This window comes from Python bivittatus, unplaced genomic scaffold (genome assembly GCF_059951505.1).
Source record: "Python bivittatus isolate LINGU-HERP-01145 unplaced genomic scaffold, Pbiv_v1 ctg000270_np1212, whole genome shotgun sequence".
Classification (NCBI taxonomy): domain Eukaryota; kingdom Metazoa; phylum Chordata; class Lepidosauria; order Squamata; family Pythonidae; genus Python; species Python bivittatus.
The window spans coordinates 2,165,107-2,184,753 of record NW_028277050.1 but is presented as its reverse complement, the minus strand read 5'-3'; the positions used below and the strand labels follow the sequence as shown (position 1 = coordinate 2,184,753).

Here is a 19,647-nt window from a genome sequence, read left to right as displayed (position 1 = left end):
CCGTGGTCTTGAAGTCTTGTTTCCTAACGTTTCGCCAGCACCTGTGACTGGCATCTTCAGAGTGCAGGAGCGCAGACAGGGGCACAGAGAGAACTGCTCCTGTCTGTGCTCCTGCACTCTGAAGATGCCGGTCACAGGTGCTGGCGAAACGTTAGGAAACAAGACTTCAAGACCACGGCCACACAGCCCGGAAGACCCACACCAGCTATCACAGAGCAACTTATGCTATATACAAAGATTCTTTATCACAAAAAAGTAATTAAGGGTGTATTTCCCATAAATAAGGGATACAGTACATAACATTTACAATATACACAGGGCCCTATTAGACCAAAATACCATATTCTGTGAATCTATGAACACAACAGTAGGCTCATACTACTCCCCACATTTCTTCAAAAGCTGTGGTGATTTTAGCACAAGTCAAAGCAGCAGAGAGTGGATAGTTGCTGATAGAGATGGTCTTTTCTGTGTAGTCAACATTAAGCTGGAGGAAAAAAATGGCAGCTAGTCAAGCTTCTAAATTATATATATGTGCCACATTGTTTAATATTTAAGTGATTAATACTCCAATCAATTACTGAACAGACAATGCAAGCTAGATGGACAATGCAAGCAGATTTCTGTGCCTACAGCTCTCCCTAATTTGGTGCCCACTGGCTATATTAAAAAATCAGCTCCATAATCTCAGCTAACAATTAAGGTTGCCCTCTTTAAGTTGTAAGTCAATGCAGGAGGCTACTAGCACTACCCTACCAGTATTTCTACCCCTTTTTATAGAAACATAGCAAGTTTACAGCATGTGTTCTTAAGACGCTTAATCCAGTTCTATAACATAGGCCATTATTTTGTAGGAAGCTGTATGAGTACATAATACCTTTGAGTACTGCTTGCTGCCTGAACTGCAATTAAGATGGAGGTGAGATAACTGGCTTGCAAATAAGAGAAAGACAGTCTAAGAACACATACACTCCTTACCGAGCCATGGGCAAAAGCTCCCACAATTATGGCTATAGGATCTGCAGCAGGGACTAGGTCGCGCATGTCTGTCACATGAGGGGCTGAGAAAGAGGTGCCTATTTTTGTGCAGCCCACAGGAAGGTGATCTGTCACTGGATTCTTAATCACCTGCAAAAGAAAAACTGGATTAACCTGGTAGTAGAAGCACAATCTTGCAGAGAATCATAGTAGAATTATTACCTTTAACAGCTTTTGAGGGCCATCAGCAGCTCTGACACTAAACTTATGCAGCAGCTGAACTAAGGAGAGAGAAAGAAACGTTAACACAGAAGCATGTAGTGTTAGTTGCTTGCAACAATCCTATATAAGTAGTGGTTTTCAGAATCTTTTCTTTTTCCACAGACGTACACAATTTAAGACCTAAATGTGGCCTGACAGGGAAAGCTAATGTTCATTTGTCAGCCCTGGAAAGGGAAGCTGATTTAATTTGGTATGCATAATGTACAGGTAATCCTTGACGTAATGACCATTTGTTTAACAACCGTTTGAAGTTATGATGGCACTGAAAAACGTTACTTGTGACCAGTCCTCACACTTATAACTGTCAGTGTCCTGGGGTCACTTGATCGCCATTTGCAACCTTCCTGAGGGGCTTCCAACAAGTAAAGTCAGTGGGGGAAGCTGGATTTGCTTAACTGTGGTGATTTGCTTAAGGACTGTGGCAAAAAAGGTCATAAAATTGGGCGTGACTCACTTAACCACTGGGTCACTTAGTGATGGAAGTTCCGGTTCCAATTGTGGTCATAAGTCAAGGACTACCTGTACAATTATTTTAAAACTCACATGATGAATCTCTAGCCTTCCTACCAGACCAGCGGACTGATGGCTGGAATCCAAAACCATGCAGGAAGCCAGGTTCTCTACCCCTGTTTTAGAGGGAGATTGAATGGATTCACATTTGCAATGTAAAGCACGGGACTGTAAGTCTCAGGACCATATATGGTTCTTGGAGCCTTTCAAAAATGGTGCCACACGGTAATTGTTAATGTGATATAAATGGCGAATTGTAAAATAGATGGAGAATAATCATATCCATGTACTTCATTAAATTATAATTACATTTAAACTACAGTGAACTTCACCAACTTTTTAATAGTTCAGCCCCCAGCATAATAGTTTCAACTTCTATGTTTGCTCCCCTTTCAGATCTTCCCTTCTGTCTACTGAATACAAAATATCTTATACTTCCAGGCGCAGGAAAAGGGCAAATAAGTTCTAGAAACAGTATGGGAAAACCCATAGTTTTAGTATGTTACGCTAATATGATGGACAGGTTGCAGTACCTGGAAATATAATAACTACTCAGGCCACCATATATAAACATTCTGCAATGTAATGTGCACCTATATCAGTAAGAGATTCCAAACTAGACTAGTTTAATAGTCTACAGAGACATACAGGCAAACATTGCTCAGACCGTTACATACTCAGTTTGGGGTAGGGTGGGGAATCTTAGTTGCATTTCTTACCCATGAGGCCACAGAAACGATCAAAAGTGCGAGGAATTCTTGTCTGTGGGTTGACTTCAATAAGAACATTCTTTTCTGTATGGATGTATACCTGGAGAAGGCCAGCTCGGTTCAAAGGACTATCCATCAGCATCAAGAGGCTCTAAATTAAAAATGAAAAACATAAGCTATTTAAAAAGCAAAATAAATTCTATGGTAATGTCTCTCAAAATATTTCAAGGCTGTTTTAGAGAATACTTGAGAAAGAGCAGTGCCTGAAGACAGTATTAGCATATGCACAACTAGGAATTGTGAAAAAAATTAAAATGTTGAGGATCATTTGTGGCTTGATTCAAAACAGAATTGCCAGCATTAGTTTCTAGGTTTTCTATGAATGCAATTTCCCAGTCAATATTTCAGGAACAAAGGCAGGCCAGAAACTGGATTTAAATCTGCATAGAATACCTGGTGGGTGATGTCCGGTCGAACTGCTCCGGGGTCTCTGCCATTCCTCAGAAGCAAGGATTTATGCTTGTCACAATTCAGCAATTCATATGTTTTCCCAACCTGGAATGAATTGTTTGTTTTATACGTGTGCATTTTAATGTAAAAAAATTTACAAAACTCGTAAAACAATAAAACAGTGCCAAATTAGGGAAATCTGCCCATACTCCTAGATAAACTCTTCCATATGGCTTCTGAACACTCTAATTCTATACCATCTAAAGGTAATGATTCGTGAGTGAGAAACATTTATGTTCTGTATGACACATCTTACAGCACTAAACTCCATAAGTTGAGTTTGTGGGGGGAAATGACAATTTTATTTTTCAACAGAATTTCTCTTAGAGTAGCAGTGATCTTAATCTATCATATTTTCAGGAACCAGCTAAGACCTCTCTGCATCCCAAACTAAATTATGGCCCTGAAGACACCCATGTTAAATATATTCTCTCTGATAACAGGGGCTCCATACAATAACCGTTTCCTCCCTCGGTTCTTCTTCCCGACGGTTTTTTTTTAAAGCCGTCCAAATATGTTGGGATTACAATTTCCAAAATTCTCGTCCAGGGTGAGGATTCTGGTGGTTGCTGTCACCCCACACCTGGATATAACCAGGTTGGGAAAGGCTGACCGAGACATTCTGCCGCCAGAAGCGAGGATCATTATCTTTGTTCCGCACGCAGGTTAAATACAATATATTTCAGAGAGAAGTGGAAGGGCCACCCCCACCCACCCCGAAGCAGCTTTTGACTTTGGCGGCTGTTTGGGAAGGGAAGTGAAATCCGCTTCTCCTCCCGCAAGGTCTCCCGGACCCTCCTCCGTGCTCTCCAAGGCTTAAAGTTTGCCGAATGCTCTCTCCGGCTGCCCGGCGGCGCCTTCCTGCACCTTCACGCTCTCCAGCGACGCCCCCTCCAGGATCACCACCAGTCGCCTCTTCCCGGCGCGGCGGGCATCAAAGCTCCCTCCGTCAGCAGAGTCTCCCTCCGCATGGGGACGCTTCCTCGTGGGGGCCGCCGCCATCTTAAAAACGGCGAGCTCGCGGTTTTCTCTCACGGGGGCAGCGGTTTCCTCTTCCAGGGTCAGCCACTTCCTGTTCCTAAATTGTGCTTTCGCTTCAAGGCATTTGAGCCGCGGATGGAAACATACCCCCGCCTCGTTCGTGCAGACACGCCTTGCATTTCCAGATGGGCCGAGCCGCAAATCACGAAGCACCGCTAAGGCTTCAAGAGCTCAGGAACCATTACCCGCCTTGCGGCGCTCGAACGCCGCGCTTCCGCAAGGGGGAAAAGTCCTTCCGAGGCGCCCGCCTCCTGACCCGGAAGCGTTACCCAGAGCCCGCCGTTTCCTGTGTCCTTCTCTCTGGCGCGGCGGCGTGGCTGGAGAACGAGGGAGAGCGGCGGTTATCCCCGGAGGTGGTTGCTGTGAGGGTTTATGTTTCTGCTGAGGAGCTGAAGCGTTTTAGAGCCTCCGCCTGCTTCTCCGAGGGTGAATTCTCCTTAGTGAAGGGGCGATGGGCAAGTTGGGGAAGGGAGCGGCTGATTGATTCCATGCTTTAATGAGCCCGTTGAGGGAGGGCGCGGAATAGGAGAATGTTATTAATGATTCAGCAACCGTGCGGAACAAGTAGTGGGACTGAGTTCGTGTCTTACCCCATGCGCGTGGTGTAATATCGCACTTCTGAGCGGGGTGATGTTCCTTAATAAGAATTCATCTTTCGCTCTTGGTGTCTCAGCAGTAAAGAATGGCTACTTCACAATAACATCCCGTTTAAAAAGTGTATATGGGAAGTACATTCATCATATTTTGATCAGGGCTTAGCAAGCCTCGGCACTCCTGTTGGTGTAGTTCTCAGTAGCACAGAATTCCTCACCCGGAGATAATTGCATACATAAAATGCTTCATGCACAGTTCCCCTCTCCCTCCAAGCTTTATCACAATTTCAGTAAGAAAATTTGCAGAATTGTACAGTTTATTTATTGATATATTGATTTATTGGTTTGGGGACCTGTTTCCATATCCAGGTTGCCATGGCTCAGAGCCTGAAGGACTTTGCTGGCCGCCTGCCTACTGGCCCACGTGGGATGAGCACCGCTTTAAAGTTGCTGCTGGGTGCTGGTGCTGCAGCCTATGGTATCCGTGAATCTGTCTTTACAGGTAGGTAGCTTCTATTTTTCTAATTCTTCAATCTGTTTTGTTCAACTATTGGTGATAACAGCAGAACGCTTTTGATTTCCACAGTGGAAGGTGGTCAAAGAGCAATATTCTTCAACCGCATTGGTGGAGTTCAGCAGGATACTATTCTTTCGGAGGGACTGCATTTCAGGTATTCATTTAGAGACTGTGTAGTAGAAAAAGGTTTAGAATCTACCAGATAATCTCAAGGTAATATCCTCACACCAAAGTTTCCAAAGAGATCCTATTTTCCCCCAAATTTAATTTGACATTATTTCAGTGTGGCAAGATTTTTTTTTAAATTCTCCTCAAAGCTTTCTTGTCAGCTATTAAAGAAAAGCCTCATGGTGATATAATTTTTGTTTTTGTTAAAATAGCATTCCTAAAAGCTACAGAAATATTTTTTCATTAAAAAGTAAGCCCTAAAAAGTATGCTGAAAGTTATATGATAATATTTAATCTTTATCCAAGTAAGGAGAGGGATAGGCTTTTATTTCTTTTTTACATCTCATATTGAGTATAATCATTGCTAATCTCCACAGAATTCCCTGGTTCCAGTATCCAGTAATTTACGATATTCGAGCCCGGCCCCGCAAAATTTCCTCACCAACAGGATCCAAAGGTAAGAACAGAGATGCACAGAGTTTTTACCTCCTAAGAAGTCAGGATAATGTGTATAGATATTTCTCCATCTTTTGTTTTTATAACAATGCTGCAGTGAAGTTTATACTAAGAGTGGTGTCCCAAAATCATTGAGATCTATAACTGAGCATTGTGGAATAGATACGGATTGTTTTTCCATAATTCTGAGTTCTGCACTCTATCTTCGTATAAACTTTTACATCCTTCTGTTGTTATTTCACAGAAAAGCATACAGTTCTCTGGCCAGAGCATAAATTAAGGGGGTTACTGGCCCATTTGGGAGGGTACAACTGGTATATAATCAGACTAGAGAAGAAAAATAGAATGCACTTCAGAGATTGTGGTTGACTCGATTTTGACTCTAGATCTGCAGATGGTGAATATCTCCTTGCGTGTTCTATCACGGCCCAATGCTGCAGAATTGCCCAGCTTATATCAGCGACTTGGACTAGACTATGAAGAACGGGTTCTTCCTTCCATTGTCAATGAAGTACTCAAAAGTGTGGTAGCAAAGTTTAATGCCTCACAGCTCATTACCCAAAGAGCTCAGGTTTGTCCTTTTCTGATATAGACCATCTTTCATCACTTAATCCTACTTTCACAGGAGTTCCCAATAATTTGCTGGTTGCAGATGACTCGTATATTAAGAAATTGTCTAGGGAACAAATGGAATGTTTTGGAAATTTCCTCTGGACCAGAAATGAAATGGGAAATAACCTTGCTTGATAGCAGGTGTGCGTGTAATTGATTACAAGAAAAATATGAACAAGTAGTGTGATGCGGCTGCAAACAAAGCAAATGTAGTTTTAGGGTGTTTTTTATTCTGCTTTACTCAGATCTCACCTTGAATGTTAAGCCCAGTTCTTAAGAAGAATTATGGCCAATCTTGTTGCTCCTGTTGCTGTCAGAACCTGCAGCAATCAAAATATTAATCAACTAGAGGCCTGTTTTATTAGAGTAGTAAATGTCTGTTTTAGAGTAGTAAATGTTTTGCTTGCTTTGTTTCTGCCATTCTTAACAAGGGGGGTGGGGAGTGAAAGAAGACAGAGCCAGTGCAGTTTCGAAGGCCAGGAAGACAAAGTTGGAGCAAGAGTTTGGGTAGCTATTTGTCAGTTATGTTCTAATGGATTCTTGCACCCAGCAAGGGGGTAGGTGCAGGGACTTAAATGGCCCCCTTTAGCTCCATGATTCTGTGACTCTTATGAGTTTGTGAACTTTTCCGGAAAAGGAAAATCGCTTATCTGCAGCACTGAGATGCTGAGCAAGAACTGTGGGTTTATTTTTTCAGGTATCTTTGCTTATCCGACGGGAACTGACAGAGCGAGCAAAGGATTTTAGCCTTATACTAGATGATGTAGCCATCACAGAGCTGAGCTTTAGCCGAGAATACACGGCAGCGGTTGAGGCCAAGCAAGTGGGTGAGTTGATGTTTAAATTTAGAGGAAACTGTTACAGCTGGAGAAATCAGCAAAAGGAATATTGGGTTTGAAAACGGAATCAACCTGGCAAAGGGCTGCAGAGAAAAACGTTCCAAAAGAGTTCCCCCAACACACTCCTAGGTGAGAGGCAGATGGGCAGCTGCTCAGAATATTGGTAACTTCCCCCTCCCGTGATATGATCCAGAGCAGGGAGTATGTAGTTCACCTTATGTTTCTGAGGGCACATCTGCACACAGTTGTAACAGGAGAGATCAGAAACACACCAGCATATATCTATGTCGCGTGTTACTTTGTTACACAGGAACAGACACTACCTCTGGCTGCTGCTGGTAAAGTGATCGAGAGAGCAAGAAAGCTAGAGGACACTTTGCATCGTTTTTCAGCTTTGTTTTTTATTGTCTGTTGTTCTGAAGGAGGGGTGCGTACTCCATGATTCACATACATCATTGACATTTTAGATGAGAATCCTCTCTGCCTTGTTTTGCTGCAAGTCTCTGTAGTAATTTGGACCATCGCTTTTTCTCTTGCCGCAGGCAGCAGCAGAAACCACCCACATTGCCACTGAGCATGATGCCAGTTCCTATCATTTTCTGCCACAGAGAAGAGCCCCTGACCCTCTCTTGCCCCATGTCTTTTGCTTTCTGTTGCAGCCGCTCTTTCCCCCTCTGCCCCCATTTCCTGCTTTTCATTTCTCCTGAGGTTGGATTCTAGAGTATCCACAGGAGACCATCTGTGATTTAATGTCAGATCACTCAGTGATTTTTTTTTTTCCATTTTGTTTCGTAAGAAATCAATTTAACTTGAAGATGGACTAGGGTGGAATAGTAGGGCCATTAAATTAATTGAATTTACTTCCCACATAATTTTTGTGTAAGACAGAGTGTAGACAGAGTGTAGCAATGAATCAGTTAATTTCAACGCTGGTTATTATAAAAGTAATTTTAAAGTGAGATCAGTTTAATGTAAGTCACTAGAGTGAATTGGGAGAAAGGAGAATTAAATAACTATTTTATTTAGTGTTCAGATCCCACTTTTTAAAATGAGGTTTCCTACAGTGCATTACTCAAATACTATATTAGCCCACTGCCTGAAAAAAAAATTGTGCTCTTGTTTTAAATCAGGGTTCTCCAAAGTGGTCAGTATTGACCCCCAAGGGTCAATGGAACTATCCATTTTGTTGTTGCTGTTATTATTTGTAGTACTATTAATTAAAGTAGTATTTATTAAATTATTTTCGTATAATAAATGTTTGGGGGTCAGTGAACAATCTGAAACTTCATGAAGGGGTTGATGAGCTGAAGAGTTTGGGGAGCCCTGTTTTAAATAAAGAATAAATGCTTATTCATTGTAATACTGTCTAAAAAGCTGGAGATTTACTGCTGGCTTTCCCACGCTGAAAAGTCCAGGGATTTGTTTGTGAGTGCATGTTACTTATAAATGCAAGAAGTAATTAGCAACATGCTGGCGCTTTCACATGTGTATTACATGGGTCTGGTTCTTGCCAAGATACAGTGGTACCTCGGGTTACAAACGCCTCTGTTAACGAACTTTTCGGGTTACGACCAGCTCCGGCCGCAAAAATTTACCTTGGTTTGCGAACTCCGCCTCAGGTTACGAACCGGATCCGCGGCCATTTTCCCTGCTGCCACGCGGTCACGGCTTCCTGTGGGCGAGATCACGGTAGCAAGGAGACGTTCGGTGAGGCTTGTGGTGTGTTTTGTGGCGTTTTGGAAGGTTTTTGGTGTGCTTGTCAGCATGGCTCCAAAGAAAGTAATTTGCTTCGGGTTGCGACCAATTCGGGTTGCGACCAGAGTCACGGAACGGATTAAGTTCGTAACCCGAAGTACCACTGTACTAATATTTGTCTGTACTCTTTCATATCTTTAAAAAAAATATCCATGCATACAGGTACCATGTTGGGGATGAAAAATCTGAGATAGAAGCATTCTCCCAGAGGTGCTTGTTTTTTAGATGTAGGAATATGGTAGCCCATCCTACCTTGTCATACTTTCTCTGCAGCCTGAAGTAGTTCTGCCCAGATGCAAAATTTACCACAAAACTGAAAACCTGTTTAGAGCTTTGATTGCTTGCCTCCAACAGCAGCATGAAGGAATGCTGCACAGTGTACATATTCTTGAGTAACCTTGGCTGGATATAATAAAAACTGTTGAATCCATACGTATAATACTGAATTGTAAAAAGAGCTAAGTGCTCTTAAAACTATTGTTCAAGAAAATTGTGTGTGTATATTATCATGAGTTGTTTACTTCTCTAGCCCAACAGGAGGCTCAGCGAGCACAATTCCTTGTGGAAAAAGCAAAGCAGGAGCAAAGGCAGAAGATCGTTCAGGCAGAAGGAGAAGCCACAGCTGCTAAAATGATATCCTTGCTTTGATGTGAGGGAGAAAGTTTGCTATTGGTTCCAGATGCTTTGGGTGTGGCAGTAGAATGCAGGGGCACAGTGATCCAGCACAAAATATGGTTTTGAGTAAGTGATGCAGCTTAATCGTCGCTGAAGGGGTGGCCAAAGATGGTGCCCAAGTTCAAAACCTTTAAGAAATGCAACCTTAACTGATTGCTCACATTGGAGAAGCCCTCAGCAAGAACCCAGGTTATATCAAGCTGCGCAAGATCCGTGCTGCCCAAAATATCTCCAAAACGGTGAGTGTTAGTCTAGGGGGGTTGCTTTTACATATATGTATACATGTACACCCTCAGTTGTTGCTTTCACACTGTACCAGGCCAAGTGATGAATCCAAGGCGAATATGATATGCTTCTCCTAGTGTCTGTCTTCACCAGCAGTGCCTGCTTATTGAGGCCATCTCCCCATCTTAACAAGAGCCAAGAAACATTTGACTTTTGTTGTAAGAGCAGGCTCACATCATTTCAGTGGGCCACACCCAGCCATGGTCACTTGCAGAGTATAGTGTGCCATGGACCAGGAAAAGGCTCACAGCAGGAACAAAATCAGGTGGAGAAGCAGAATGAATTCAGGCATTTAGAAGACTGATGGACCTGGAACTATCTGGAATTTAATTCTTGTTTTCTGTGACAAATTGAAATTCCACACCTGTTGTCTGTGTTCTGGAATCTGATAAAGCAGAGCCCATGACTGATGACATCAGAAGAATAAATCAGTTTTCAAAAGGGAAGAGAGAGTTTTGTCTACAGATTTCATAGCATGCTTCTGTAGGGGCCTTGCTTTTTTCTTTTACGTGGTGAATCTCAACCCATGGTATAAAAGCTTTTATCTCCAAATCAGTCTTTTCCAACCTACTTCCTTCCAGATATATTGCATTCAGTTCCTATAATTTCCATGCACACTTGAAGGAGATCATATGAATTAAAGCCGCAAACCTCTGGAGGGAGCAAGGTTCAGGAAAGATCCCCTAAATGTTGAAAAAACCTGTACTTGAGTATATTGCTACCAAACCCCCATGTGTTTCAGGATCTCTGCTAACTGCTTTTTTTATCCACTATCCTGAACTCTTACAGATTGCAGCATCTCAAAACCGTGTGTATCTTACAGCTGACAATTTAGTGCTTAATCTACAGGATGAAGGTTTTACTAGGTGAGTGGCTTGTGGATATCCAAATAGCTCTTCTGCAGGATTTTGATTTCCCATGATGGATTGCCTGAACTGTAGCATAAGATGATTTAGGGAAAGTTCAGAAGACTGCAATTCCTCTCTGGAGCAGTGGTGGGATGGAGACCCCTAACAAGCTGTTTATCTTATGCTGCTTTAAGTTTCTTTGAAGAAGAGCAGAGAGTATAAATGTAACAATATATCTTGCTTTCTGGATATAGCATAGATCTAGCTCCCAAAGCATGTGCCATAAACATAGGTGTAGCAGGCTTCTCAGATTTTTCTAATCCTTTTTTTCTCTTCCTCTCCCCTCTGCTGCTATTATGTGTTGCTCCGGATCCAGAGGAAGGTAAGGCACAAAATCCATTTCATACAGTGTTTAATTGAGAAAAAAATTAATTGACTTAAAAGTTATTTCTGATTAGTTTGGTAACACCACACGATATATTTATAGAAGCTGTAGGTGGTAGATATTACAGCATAGGCTGTTTTGAATACACAATCCCCTCATGTGAGAGTGAAAGGAAAGTTCTTGTTCTGAGATGGCATCAACTGAAATGCTGCTTTTTCTTTTCAACTTTCATCATTATATTAGCCATGCACAAATGGTAGTTAATTAAAAGTCTTGATGAATCATCTTCCTCGATTCTGATAGATGTAAAAACGAGTATGGCAAAAGTGGAATCATTAGCAGCAGATTTAGAGTGCTGGGAATATTAGTGGTGAGGAGAGAGGCCCGCAGAAGGGTTAAGACTTGGGCTTTGGCTTCTGCTTCTCCTGAGCAATACATGTGAAAAGTTGTTTGATGGAATTTTACTCATTGAAAAAGAAGCTGCATAGGAATAAGTTTGGCCTCATCTTTGCAGATCTGTGGAACCTTGTTAGGTTAAACTACCCCGATGTATGAACAGTCTTCCCACAGATGCTTGTTTTTAGCTCATAGGCAGCCACGGGGGTTGTGAATTTGATAAGAATGGTTTGGATGGGTGCTTGCTTAGTTTTTTCCCACCCACTTTTTTGAGCGAGGGGGAGGCAGGATATTTTTCTGATCAAAATTCTTGATTCCTAGTAAAAAGATTCAGTGTTATGTGAATATTTATCCTCCATGTGCTTTTTTGTTTCTGTGGCGAAATCTTGAGTGGACAAACAGTGAGGTCAAGTGGAGATTAAGCCACCACTCTTCCATTTTCGTCTGCTGAAAATAGCAAATTGCTGGTGTTTTTCAGCTGAAACAGGATGGAAAGTTGTTCCTTTGTCAAGCTTGGCCAAGCACTCCATCCAGAGTACAAAGTATTGTCATTGTCATCTCCAAAGTAGGATAAGTTTGTCTGGAAATTCAGGGCTGTGTTCTCTCCGGGCTAATTTTATTACAAAGTTGTTGTACTTATTTTCAAGCTGTAGAAAACAAAATGCCAAAATGAACGAACTATGTATAGCTTCCCAGAACATCTGTGACAGAAGCCTACAGCATGATTTAGGTGGTGCTCCAGTTATGTTCATAGTCATAGCAACTAGGAGTTTATAAAAGTAAAGAGGACAGTGCTGTAGTTTGTCAGTGACACGATTTGGCATATTTGTATCAACTGAGCAAATTTCATCTGAATGTCGGTTTATTTAGAATAGTGTTTATCAACCTTGGCAACTTTAAGATATGTGGACTTCAGCTCCCAGAATTCTGGGAGTTGGAGCCCACATATCTTAAAGTTGCCAAGGTTGACAAACACTGATCTAGAATCTTAAAGGCTATACAGTTTAGAATTTAGTTTGAAATGTTATGTGCCCTTACTATATTTAAGTAGAATATTTTGTATGAAATATTTATTCTTTAGTAAACTGCTACCTTTATTCTTTTGTTTTGGGTTTTTTGGGGAGGGGTTCTTTGTTTTTAATTGTTAAATTGTTAAAATTTGTAAACCACCCAGAGTTGTTGTGAGTCAAGTGGCATATAAATTTAATAATGATGATGACGTAATGATTATGACATTATAACAAAATGTTGGAAAAGTGGGAAAGTGTGTGATCAAGAACAGCTCATTATAGTCTTCCCATAAGGAAGTATGAAAGAAAGGGAAGGCCTTCTAGTGGTTCCATTCTTAGGACTTTTCATTTAAATGACTATTATTTTATGGGTCAGTCAGGCAAATTTTTAAAGGTTTGGTCTAATAATAAGAGATTCAGAGTAAATTTCTGAGTTAGGCATTGGATATCATTGGTTGTCTTCCCTTAACAAAATCAGTTACCCAAAGTTATGACTTGACTTACTTTTATTCTCATGAAGCTAGGTGAAGAAAAATAGCAGAAAAAAATAGAAAATTTCTATATCCAAACAACGAAAAAAGATGTTGTAGAAACTAAACAACAGCATAAGGACAAACCTGCTTTTCGGCCTCTAGGAATTAAGCTACCAAATCCATGTTTATATGTGTGAACCATTAATTACTCATGCTGTGTGTTAACCATAGAAATTAAGGCTTGCTCCATGCTTGGTCCCCAAGCCCATATTGTGGCACATTTCTCACAGTCCTTTGCTGTATCTTTGTTTCTCTTCCAGCGACAGTCTCCTGATCAAACAGACAAAGAAATGAAGTAGCCGTTGTCTCCTTGAACCACACAGATGACTGACAGAATGGGGATACTGGGCTGTTTGGATAGCGCACATCTTTGGGGTCCACAGATATCCTTTTGGGATTTCCTTTCAGTTGTCATTTTCACCCTTGTCAACTTCCCAACTCGTCCCTCACTAATGGACCCTTTCTGGCTAATGTGGTTCCATTTTTCTGAGAATATCAGCAGTAGGAATCAGCTACAGAATTTGATTTCATGCTGCAATGGAGTTCCCTTAGATACTTAATCCCATCCTGAAGGATCAGATGTTGGCTGGGGGAAGCAAAGGGGTTGCGTTATGCAATTTTCTCTATCTGGGCTGATTTTTAAGTAGATCAAATTGTCTTTGATAGTTCCTGATGGGTTGGTGTCATGCCTTATATATAAAATCCCTGGCTCTTCCATTTGTCATTTCTGGCTGACCTTTCCCTTCACTGTTCCCCACTGAACATCTCATCTCAGGAATAGATGGGTCACAGGACTTTTGCAAGTGCTGTGATATTTTATCTATGTAACTTCTGTTGCCTTGTGATTCACATCTTTATAAAAATAAAATCAGGTCCAAAAATCTTCTGATAGAAGATTCTGATATATTTATTTTCATTTTTAAGGGGATGGATTTTTCACATCAGAGAGTACTTATGCAAAAAGGAGAAAAATTACCCATCCATCTGCTTTTAAAGATCACTTCACTGTAACATCTACTTGTGTTAAAGCATGTGTGTAGTGGGGAGGAAATGGAAGGCAGGTGGCAATGCGTTGCTGTAGTTCTCAGTAGACCACTGGGGTTTTCCCCATCTTCTTTCAGAGTACCTGCATTTTCCGTCTTCCACACAATAATATTTTCTTTTTATCAGTTTTTGCTGTTCTATTTGGAAGTGGTTTGCCATTGCCTCCTTCCTAGGGTTAAGAGCAAGAGACCAGCCCAAAGTCACCCAGCTGGCTTGGGGGCCTAAGGCTGAATTCACAGTCTCCCAATTTATAATTTGGTGCCTTTAACTACTACACCAAACTGGTTCTTGAGTGATGCTTAACCAAACTACATTAACTTACAACCCACAGAAGTAAAGCTGATCAATCATGCTTCGTGTCCTACCACAGACTTTATTAAAAGTCCTATATGGGCAGTAACGTCCAAGATATTGGGGGGAAGAATAGTTGAATGTCTGGATAGCTGGTTTAACTTCTTTCTTTTGCTGTTACCTTGGGGACAGTTCTTCCTAAAGCTGTATTGAGAGAAAAATAATCTTTGGTGGCAGATAGTTTCACATGAGGATTTTCCTTGGGATCAGAGCATACCCAGTTTGATTGCTCCAATGGAGAAGAAAACTAGGGATGATTATTTAAAAATAATGAAGATAGCTAATCACTTAGTTTCAGAATTTTTATTTTAAAATATATTATTTTCTTCAAATGAAAACAGTATATGAGTAATACCTGCTGGTCTATCTGTGCAATGGAATAAGCTAATATAGTAATTTGAGCTGTTGGGCACACTTGAGATTTTTAAAGCATGTAAAGGGCACTCTCACAATATGGCTGCTGTGAGGAGATGCCCCATCATAAAATGGTGTAATGGGCATGACAGGTCAGAACAAACGTTTTACCAGAAGGCAAACTGAATTGCTTTTTGTTGCCCCCAGGAAGTTCCCTAGCTTACCTTTTGTTCCCCCCACAAGAAGGTGGACACATTTTCCTTTTTTTTTTTTAATGCAGGGTTTGTTTGAGGCCCAGAGATTTTCTTGCAAATAAAGATGCTGGAAGGTGCTTTGCTAGATCCCAAGCCTACCTGGATTCTCAGTGCACCATCAACAAAATCTAAATGGCAGGAGCTAAAATGTGAACTAGAACTCCCACCCTGATTATACCTGTTGGCACATAAGCGAGATGCCCTTGGTATGCCAGATTATGATCAACCACAGTTCTTACAATTCAGAACTAGAGATGTGCAGATGGGAACAGAAGTTTCCAGCTTTTTAGCACCCTTGCGGTTGAGTCAAGATTGCTTCTATTGGAGTGGCAATTACCCACCCAGAGTTGTTGGAAGTAAGGCAGCATGCAGATTTAATAAATACTGATCTCACAACTGGTGTTAACAATTTCTGAGTGTATTTTGTTTAAAGGCTGTGTTTTGCCATAGTAGGTGACAGCTTCTCCCGGACTATGACTGATCTTGAGAGAGCTGGGCAGGATTGGATCTTGCTCAGATGTGAATAGCAGACTACCAGAAAAATCCAAGGCTGTAGGGTAGAGTGGGAAGTCATTCTCTATCTCCTAACAGGCAATGGCAGGCGACTTTCCTGTTGCTGCCAAGACAACTACGTGTAGTCCACATAGTCACTGAGAGCGGAGCTTAAGCTGAGGGAACTGTTACCTTTTTAAAACAGAAAAAGGAAGAAAAACACCTTCAAGGATAAAAAAACACCCTAGATTGTGTACCAAAATGTCAGTAAAGCAATGGCAATTTTAAAAAAATTACCCGTTCAAGCCAGATAATAGCATCAATCATACAATTTCACAATAGGGGAAATTGAAATGATTATAGTAGATAAAAACGGAAAAGGCCCTCTTCCACTGGGTAGTGCTTATTCAACTCAATCTACAATACTAGTAGCTGTAGGTGAACACGTAAAAATGCCTTGAAGCTTTTCTCAAGTAAAAGTTCAGTATCTACTCTGGTAAAGCACCATTTCTCTTCCCATATTTGATTCTACAGGGCTAGTTAAAAGAATTTTGCAACCTGATGCTGGTGTCAGGTCTGGTCAATTAGTGAGTGCTGCCTAACCTTTGGAAATACAATATGACTTTCCTCCTAAGCATCCTTAAACAAAAAACCCTCTTCATTTGTAGCAATCTTAACACCATTTTATGAGACAGTGGATGGCTTTCAATAGGGCTGTGGGGCACTACAGCTTCAAAGGCAAAAAGGGGCTTCAGAGCGCACCACCTGTCTGCAACTCCTTAAGCCACATCAACTGCATCTTTTCCCAGGTTCGTGCTGCAGCTGGTGAGGGCGGCCATGTGATCCTGGAAAGATGCAACTGTTTTAAGAAGTTACTGACAGGTGCTATGTAACTGTCCCTATGCAGTGCAAAGCACCTCTGTCTTTGAATATAAAGTGCTGCTGCATCGTCCCCAACTTCAGATACGTTCATCCCTTTTCACTCACAACATTAAGCAGGAAATGAAAGACTTCATTCTAAAACTCAATAGAAGTTCTTTGAATCAGCAGGATTATTTCAAAGCTGAATATAAGCATGCCTCTTTTTGAAGAAGGCAATAAAGCTGGTTTTCTATAAATCTCAGCACATTTGACTGACATCAATTAGCAAGATCCATTTCAACTTGTTTTCCAGCCTTAAGAATGGCATCCATCTTCCTTATGGATGCTTGGAGAAGGATAAGCAAGCAAACCTGCCTTCTCTGTAGAACTTTTGGCACGGGCAACTCATGTAGCCTTGAATGACTAACATCTGGTGTGGAAATGTGAGTGTGAAAGTGAATGCTTGTGTTGCAGTGGCTCTGTTCCTTGATGGTGAATTCCAACAGGCAGCAGAGGAAGACAGGGACGGCCTCTTACTCTCCTCTACAGACATTACAGTAGGTGATGGCACGATACAGATTTCTTTCCATCAAACATTTGCATAAAGCAGAGTGAAGTCAGATAAAACACAGAAGTGCTGAACTGATCTCTGAAATAATACAGAATGAATAGATTAACTGAAAGCTGTTTCGAAGAAAACAGGGATTCTTTCTTAGTGGTTCAGCAGTGCCAGGAGATACAGTTGGGTTGTTCTAGTAGGGCTTATACAATCGCCTTGAAGGTTCATGGTCACGCTGGGTGCTCTGGTCTTATATGCTCAAGAAGTTTTAAATGTTCTGCTGGTCTTGCTTTCCAGCTCACAAAAAAGACTTCTTCAGGAGTGTCTTATCTTGATATGCTCCCCTGCTACCAAGTTGATGATTTTTTATTTTCTCAGGTATGCTGAATGTTAAGCTTTTGTGCAACATTTCAGTATACAGTAGTTTGTAATTGTTTTCTGTTAATTGTGCTTTTATTACAAGCTAGTGGTGGCTGTCTTAAACATTTCAACCACTTTGAAAGGGTTTCTTTCGGGGGTGCTTTGAGTCAGTCTTCAAGTCTCTGCAGTTTTCTTGGCAAGGTTTTTTGGAAGTGGCTTGCCCTTGCCTCCTTCCTAGGGCTGAGAGAGAGGGACTGGCCCAAGGTGGCCCAGCTGGCTTTGTACCCAAGGCAGAACTCACAGTCTCCCGGTTTCTAGCCTGATGCCTTAGCCACTACACCAAACTGGCTCTGATTACAATAACCCACTACTTTTTGCAGCAGTTTCAAATAATAATCTGATGTGCAGCACAAGAGGGCAGTGTTGTGATAGAAAAACCTCTCAAGGAATAAGGAATTACCATATCTTTTTTTGCGGGGTTCTGTAGTTCAGGAATTGTAACGCAAAAGAGGACAGCGGATCAGTGGGAAATCTACCAAATCAGTGAATCTGCAGAGAAAATCAACTGTTTATTTAAAAATTTCCAATATTTATAGTCTGCCCCAATCCTAACAGACTCTGGATGGGTAACAAATACAAAACATAGCCTGAATATGGCTGCAAAGCATTTCTCTGATCCCTAGCATTCCCCCAGCCCATTTTAATCCAAGTGTCTTTTGATTTTTGCTCTCCCTTTAAACTCATGTGGAAAACTAAATGATTTCAGAATAAATTAAAAGTACAGTAATGTTTCATTTTTAATATTACATATTACGTGGTACATCCCAGGGCAGCCTGAAATATTTATAGCCTACATCCATGCAACAGTTCTATCGGGTGCTGAACTGTATGCCGCATGCTGATTTCAGTGTTCATTAGTTTTACACATATTTTTGCAAAACAAAAAAAGAAGCAAGCTTAAAAATCCAAAACGTGCAGTCTTAGACACTGGAAGGAGCAAATACCTGTATTTTGCCAGTGACAGATTGGTTACTTGTCTGCCAACACATACGGATCCCTCCGTGACGCACACGCTTATCCAAGAGTCCCCATGGAACCTCTGCTTCAAATTCCAGTTAATATATTAAATACATATACTCAGAGAGTGAGAGGGGGCACATACCAAACAAATATCTGGTTTATTTACAGAGTGCAATTGCAAATGGTTGGTGACTAGACAGATTGCTGTTGAGCTTATGGTTCCCAGCTGTAAATGGAACCCGGTCAGCTTTGATCTGATGAAGTTTCAAACAGGCAGTAGGAAAAACTGGATTGTAAAGGTAAAGCTATGGAAGCAATGCTTATTTAAAAGCAGTGTATCCAGCTTCTTGGTCCAATACAGTAACTGGAATGGCCCAAAGCGGAAGTGCAGAGTTTGCCAGCTCTGGATCCATTCTAGGCTTGGAACCATCTAGCAAGGGCTGCATTCCAAAAAATGAGAAGGACAAGGCCCTTTTGGAGAGGTCTAGGGAATTCAGAGAACAAGCAGAAGTTTTAGCATCTAGACTGAAGAGCAAGGTACTTGGCACGGACTCAAAAATAGCCGAGACTTGAAAGCAGACCTAGCTAGTAGATGTGCTGGAAGATGGGGAGATTTAAGAGGTAAGGAAGGAGAAGGCATAAGCTGGTGGCTGAGAACCCCCATCTGCACAAGGGCAACGTGTTAAAGATGCCACATGCAAATGAAATAAACATCCAAACAGAGATGTCTAAGAGAGTTTGAAATAATATAGGTAAGGGACCACAGGAGGAGAGAAAATGAATGAGCTGAGGAAAGGAGAAAGTACCATCTGGGTTTTCCATGCAAGGACCAAAGTATCTTGGACAGCCCTCTACAATTCTGTAAACCTCTAGAGAAAGTTGCTAGCAGGGAACAAGGCCACATGTTTACTGTGAATGGAGCCAGCAAGCATTACTTTTTCTTCAAAGAGCCTTTAGGTTTCTTTTCCTTCCCTGAAGGCCACTGTTTTTGACCCTTCTCTTCTTTTTTCCCTTTCATGTTCTCTAAATTCTCATAGAGGGTGGGTTCCTCCCTTTGCCTGTATACGAGAAAAGGAGCAAAAGAAGGCAAGCAAGGTTTAGAGATAATCCTGAATCATAGCTTGGGCTTGTTATGTGCATGAACCTCATGCAACTTCTCATATTCCTCTCTTTCTTGCTTTAAGGAAAAACATTGCTGCTTTCTGTTTGTCAGATGACCAACAAGAAAGCAACAATCAAATTATGGTTT

The 19,647-nt window shown here is 41.4% G+C and overlaps 3 protein-coding genes across 9 annotated transcripts in view; 1 reads left to right on the top strand and 2 right to left on the bottom strand.

Annotated features, from left to right (window-relative positions):
* Positions 1-116: 116 nt before the first annotated feature.
* EMG1 (EMG1 N1-specific pseudouridine methyltransferase) lies at positions 117-4,112 on the bottom strand. Its single transcript, XM_007420411.3, has 6 exons — positions 3,858-4,112; positions 2,934-3,035; positions 2,490-2,631; positions 1,201-1,259; positions 979-1,128; positions 117-487 (listed from the first exon to the last, which is right to left on the bottom strand). Exons 1-6 carry the CDS (start codon positions 3,990-3,992, stop codon positions 374-376), a joined length of 702 nt encoding a protein of 233 aa, XP_007420473.1. The 5' UTR covers positions 3,993-4,112; the 3' UTR covers positions 117-373.
* Positions 4,113-4,293: 181 nt separating this feature from the next.
* On the top strand, positions 4,294-13,987 carry PHB2 (prohibitin 2). Its single transcript, XM_088138597.1, has 9 exons — positions 4,294-4,457; positions 4,994-5,126; positions 5,211-5,295; positions 5,687-5,766; positions 6,152-6,336; positions 7,075-7,204; positions 9,501-9,606; positions 9,810-9,885; positions 10,721-13,987. Exons 2-9 carry the CDS (start codon positions 5,000-5,002, stop codon positions 10,799-10,801), a joined length of 870 nt encoding a protein of 289 aa, XP_087994723.1. The 5' UTR covers positions 4,294-4,457; positions 4,994-4,999; the 3' UTR covers positions 10,802-13,987.
* Positions 13,988-17,928: 3,941 nt separating this feature from the next.
* PTPN6 (protein tyrosine phosphatase non-receptor type 6) overlaps positions 17,929-19,647 on the bottom strand; it is a 38,687-nt gene continuing 36,968 nt past the window's right edge. For all 7 annotated transcript variants that reach the window (XM_015887700.3, XM_007420414.4, XM_025165217.2 and 4 more), the window contains exon 16: positions 17,929-19,456. In XM_015887700.3, coding sequence (XP_015743186.1) covers positions 19,330-19,456 — 127 coding nt within the window. In that variant the 3' untranslated portion in view covers positions 17,929-19,329. The remainder of the gene's footprint in view (positions 19,457-19,647) is intronic.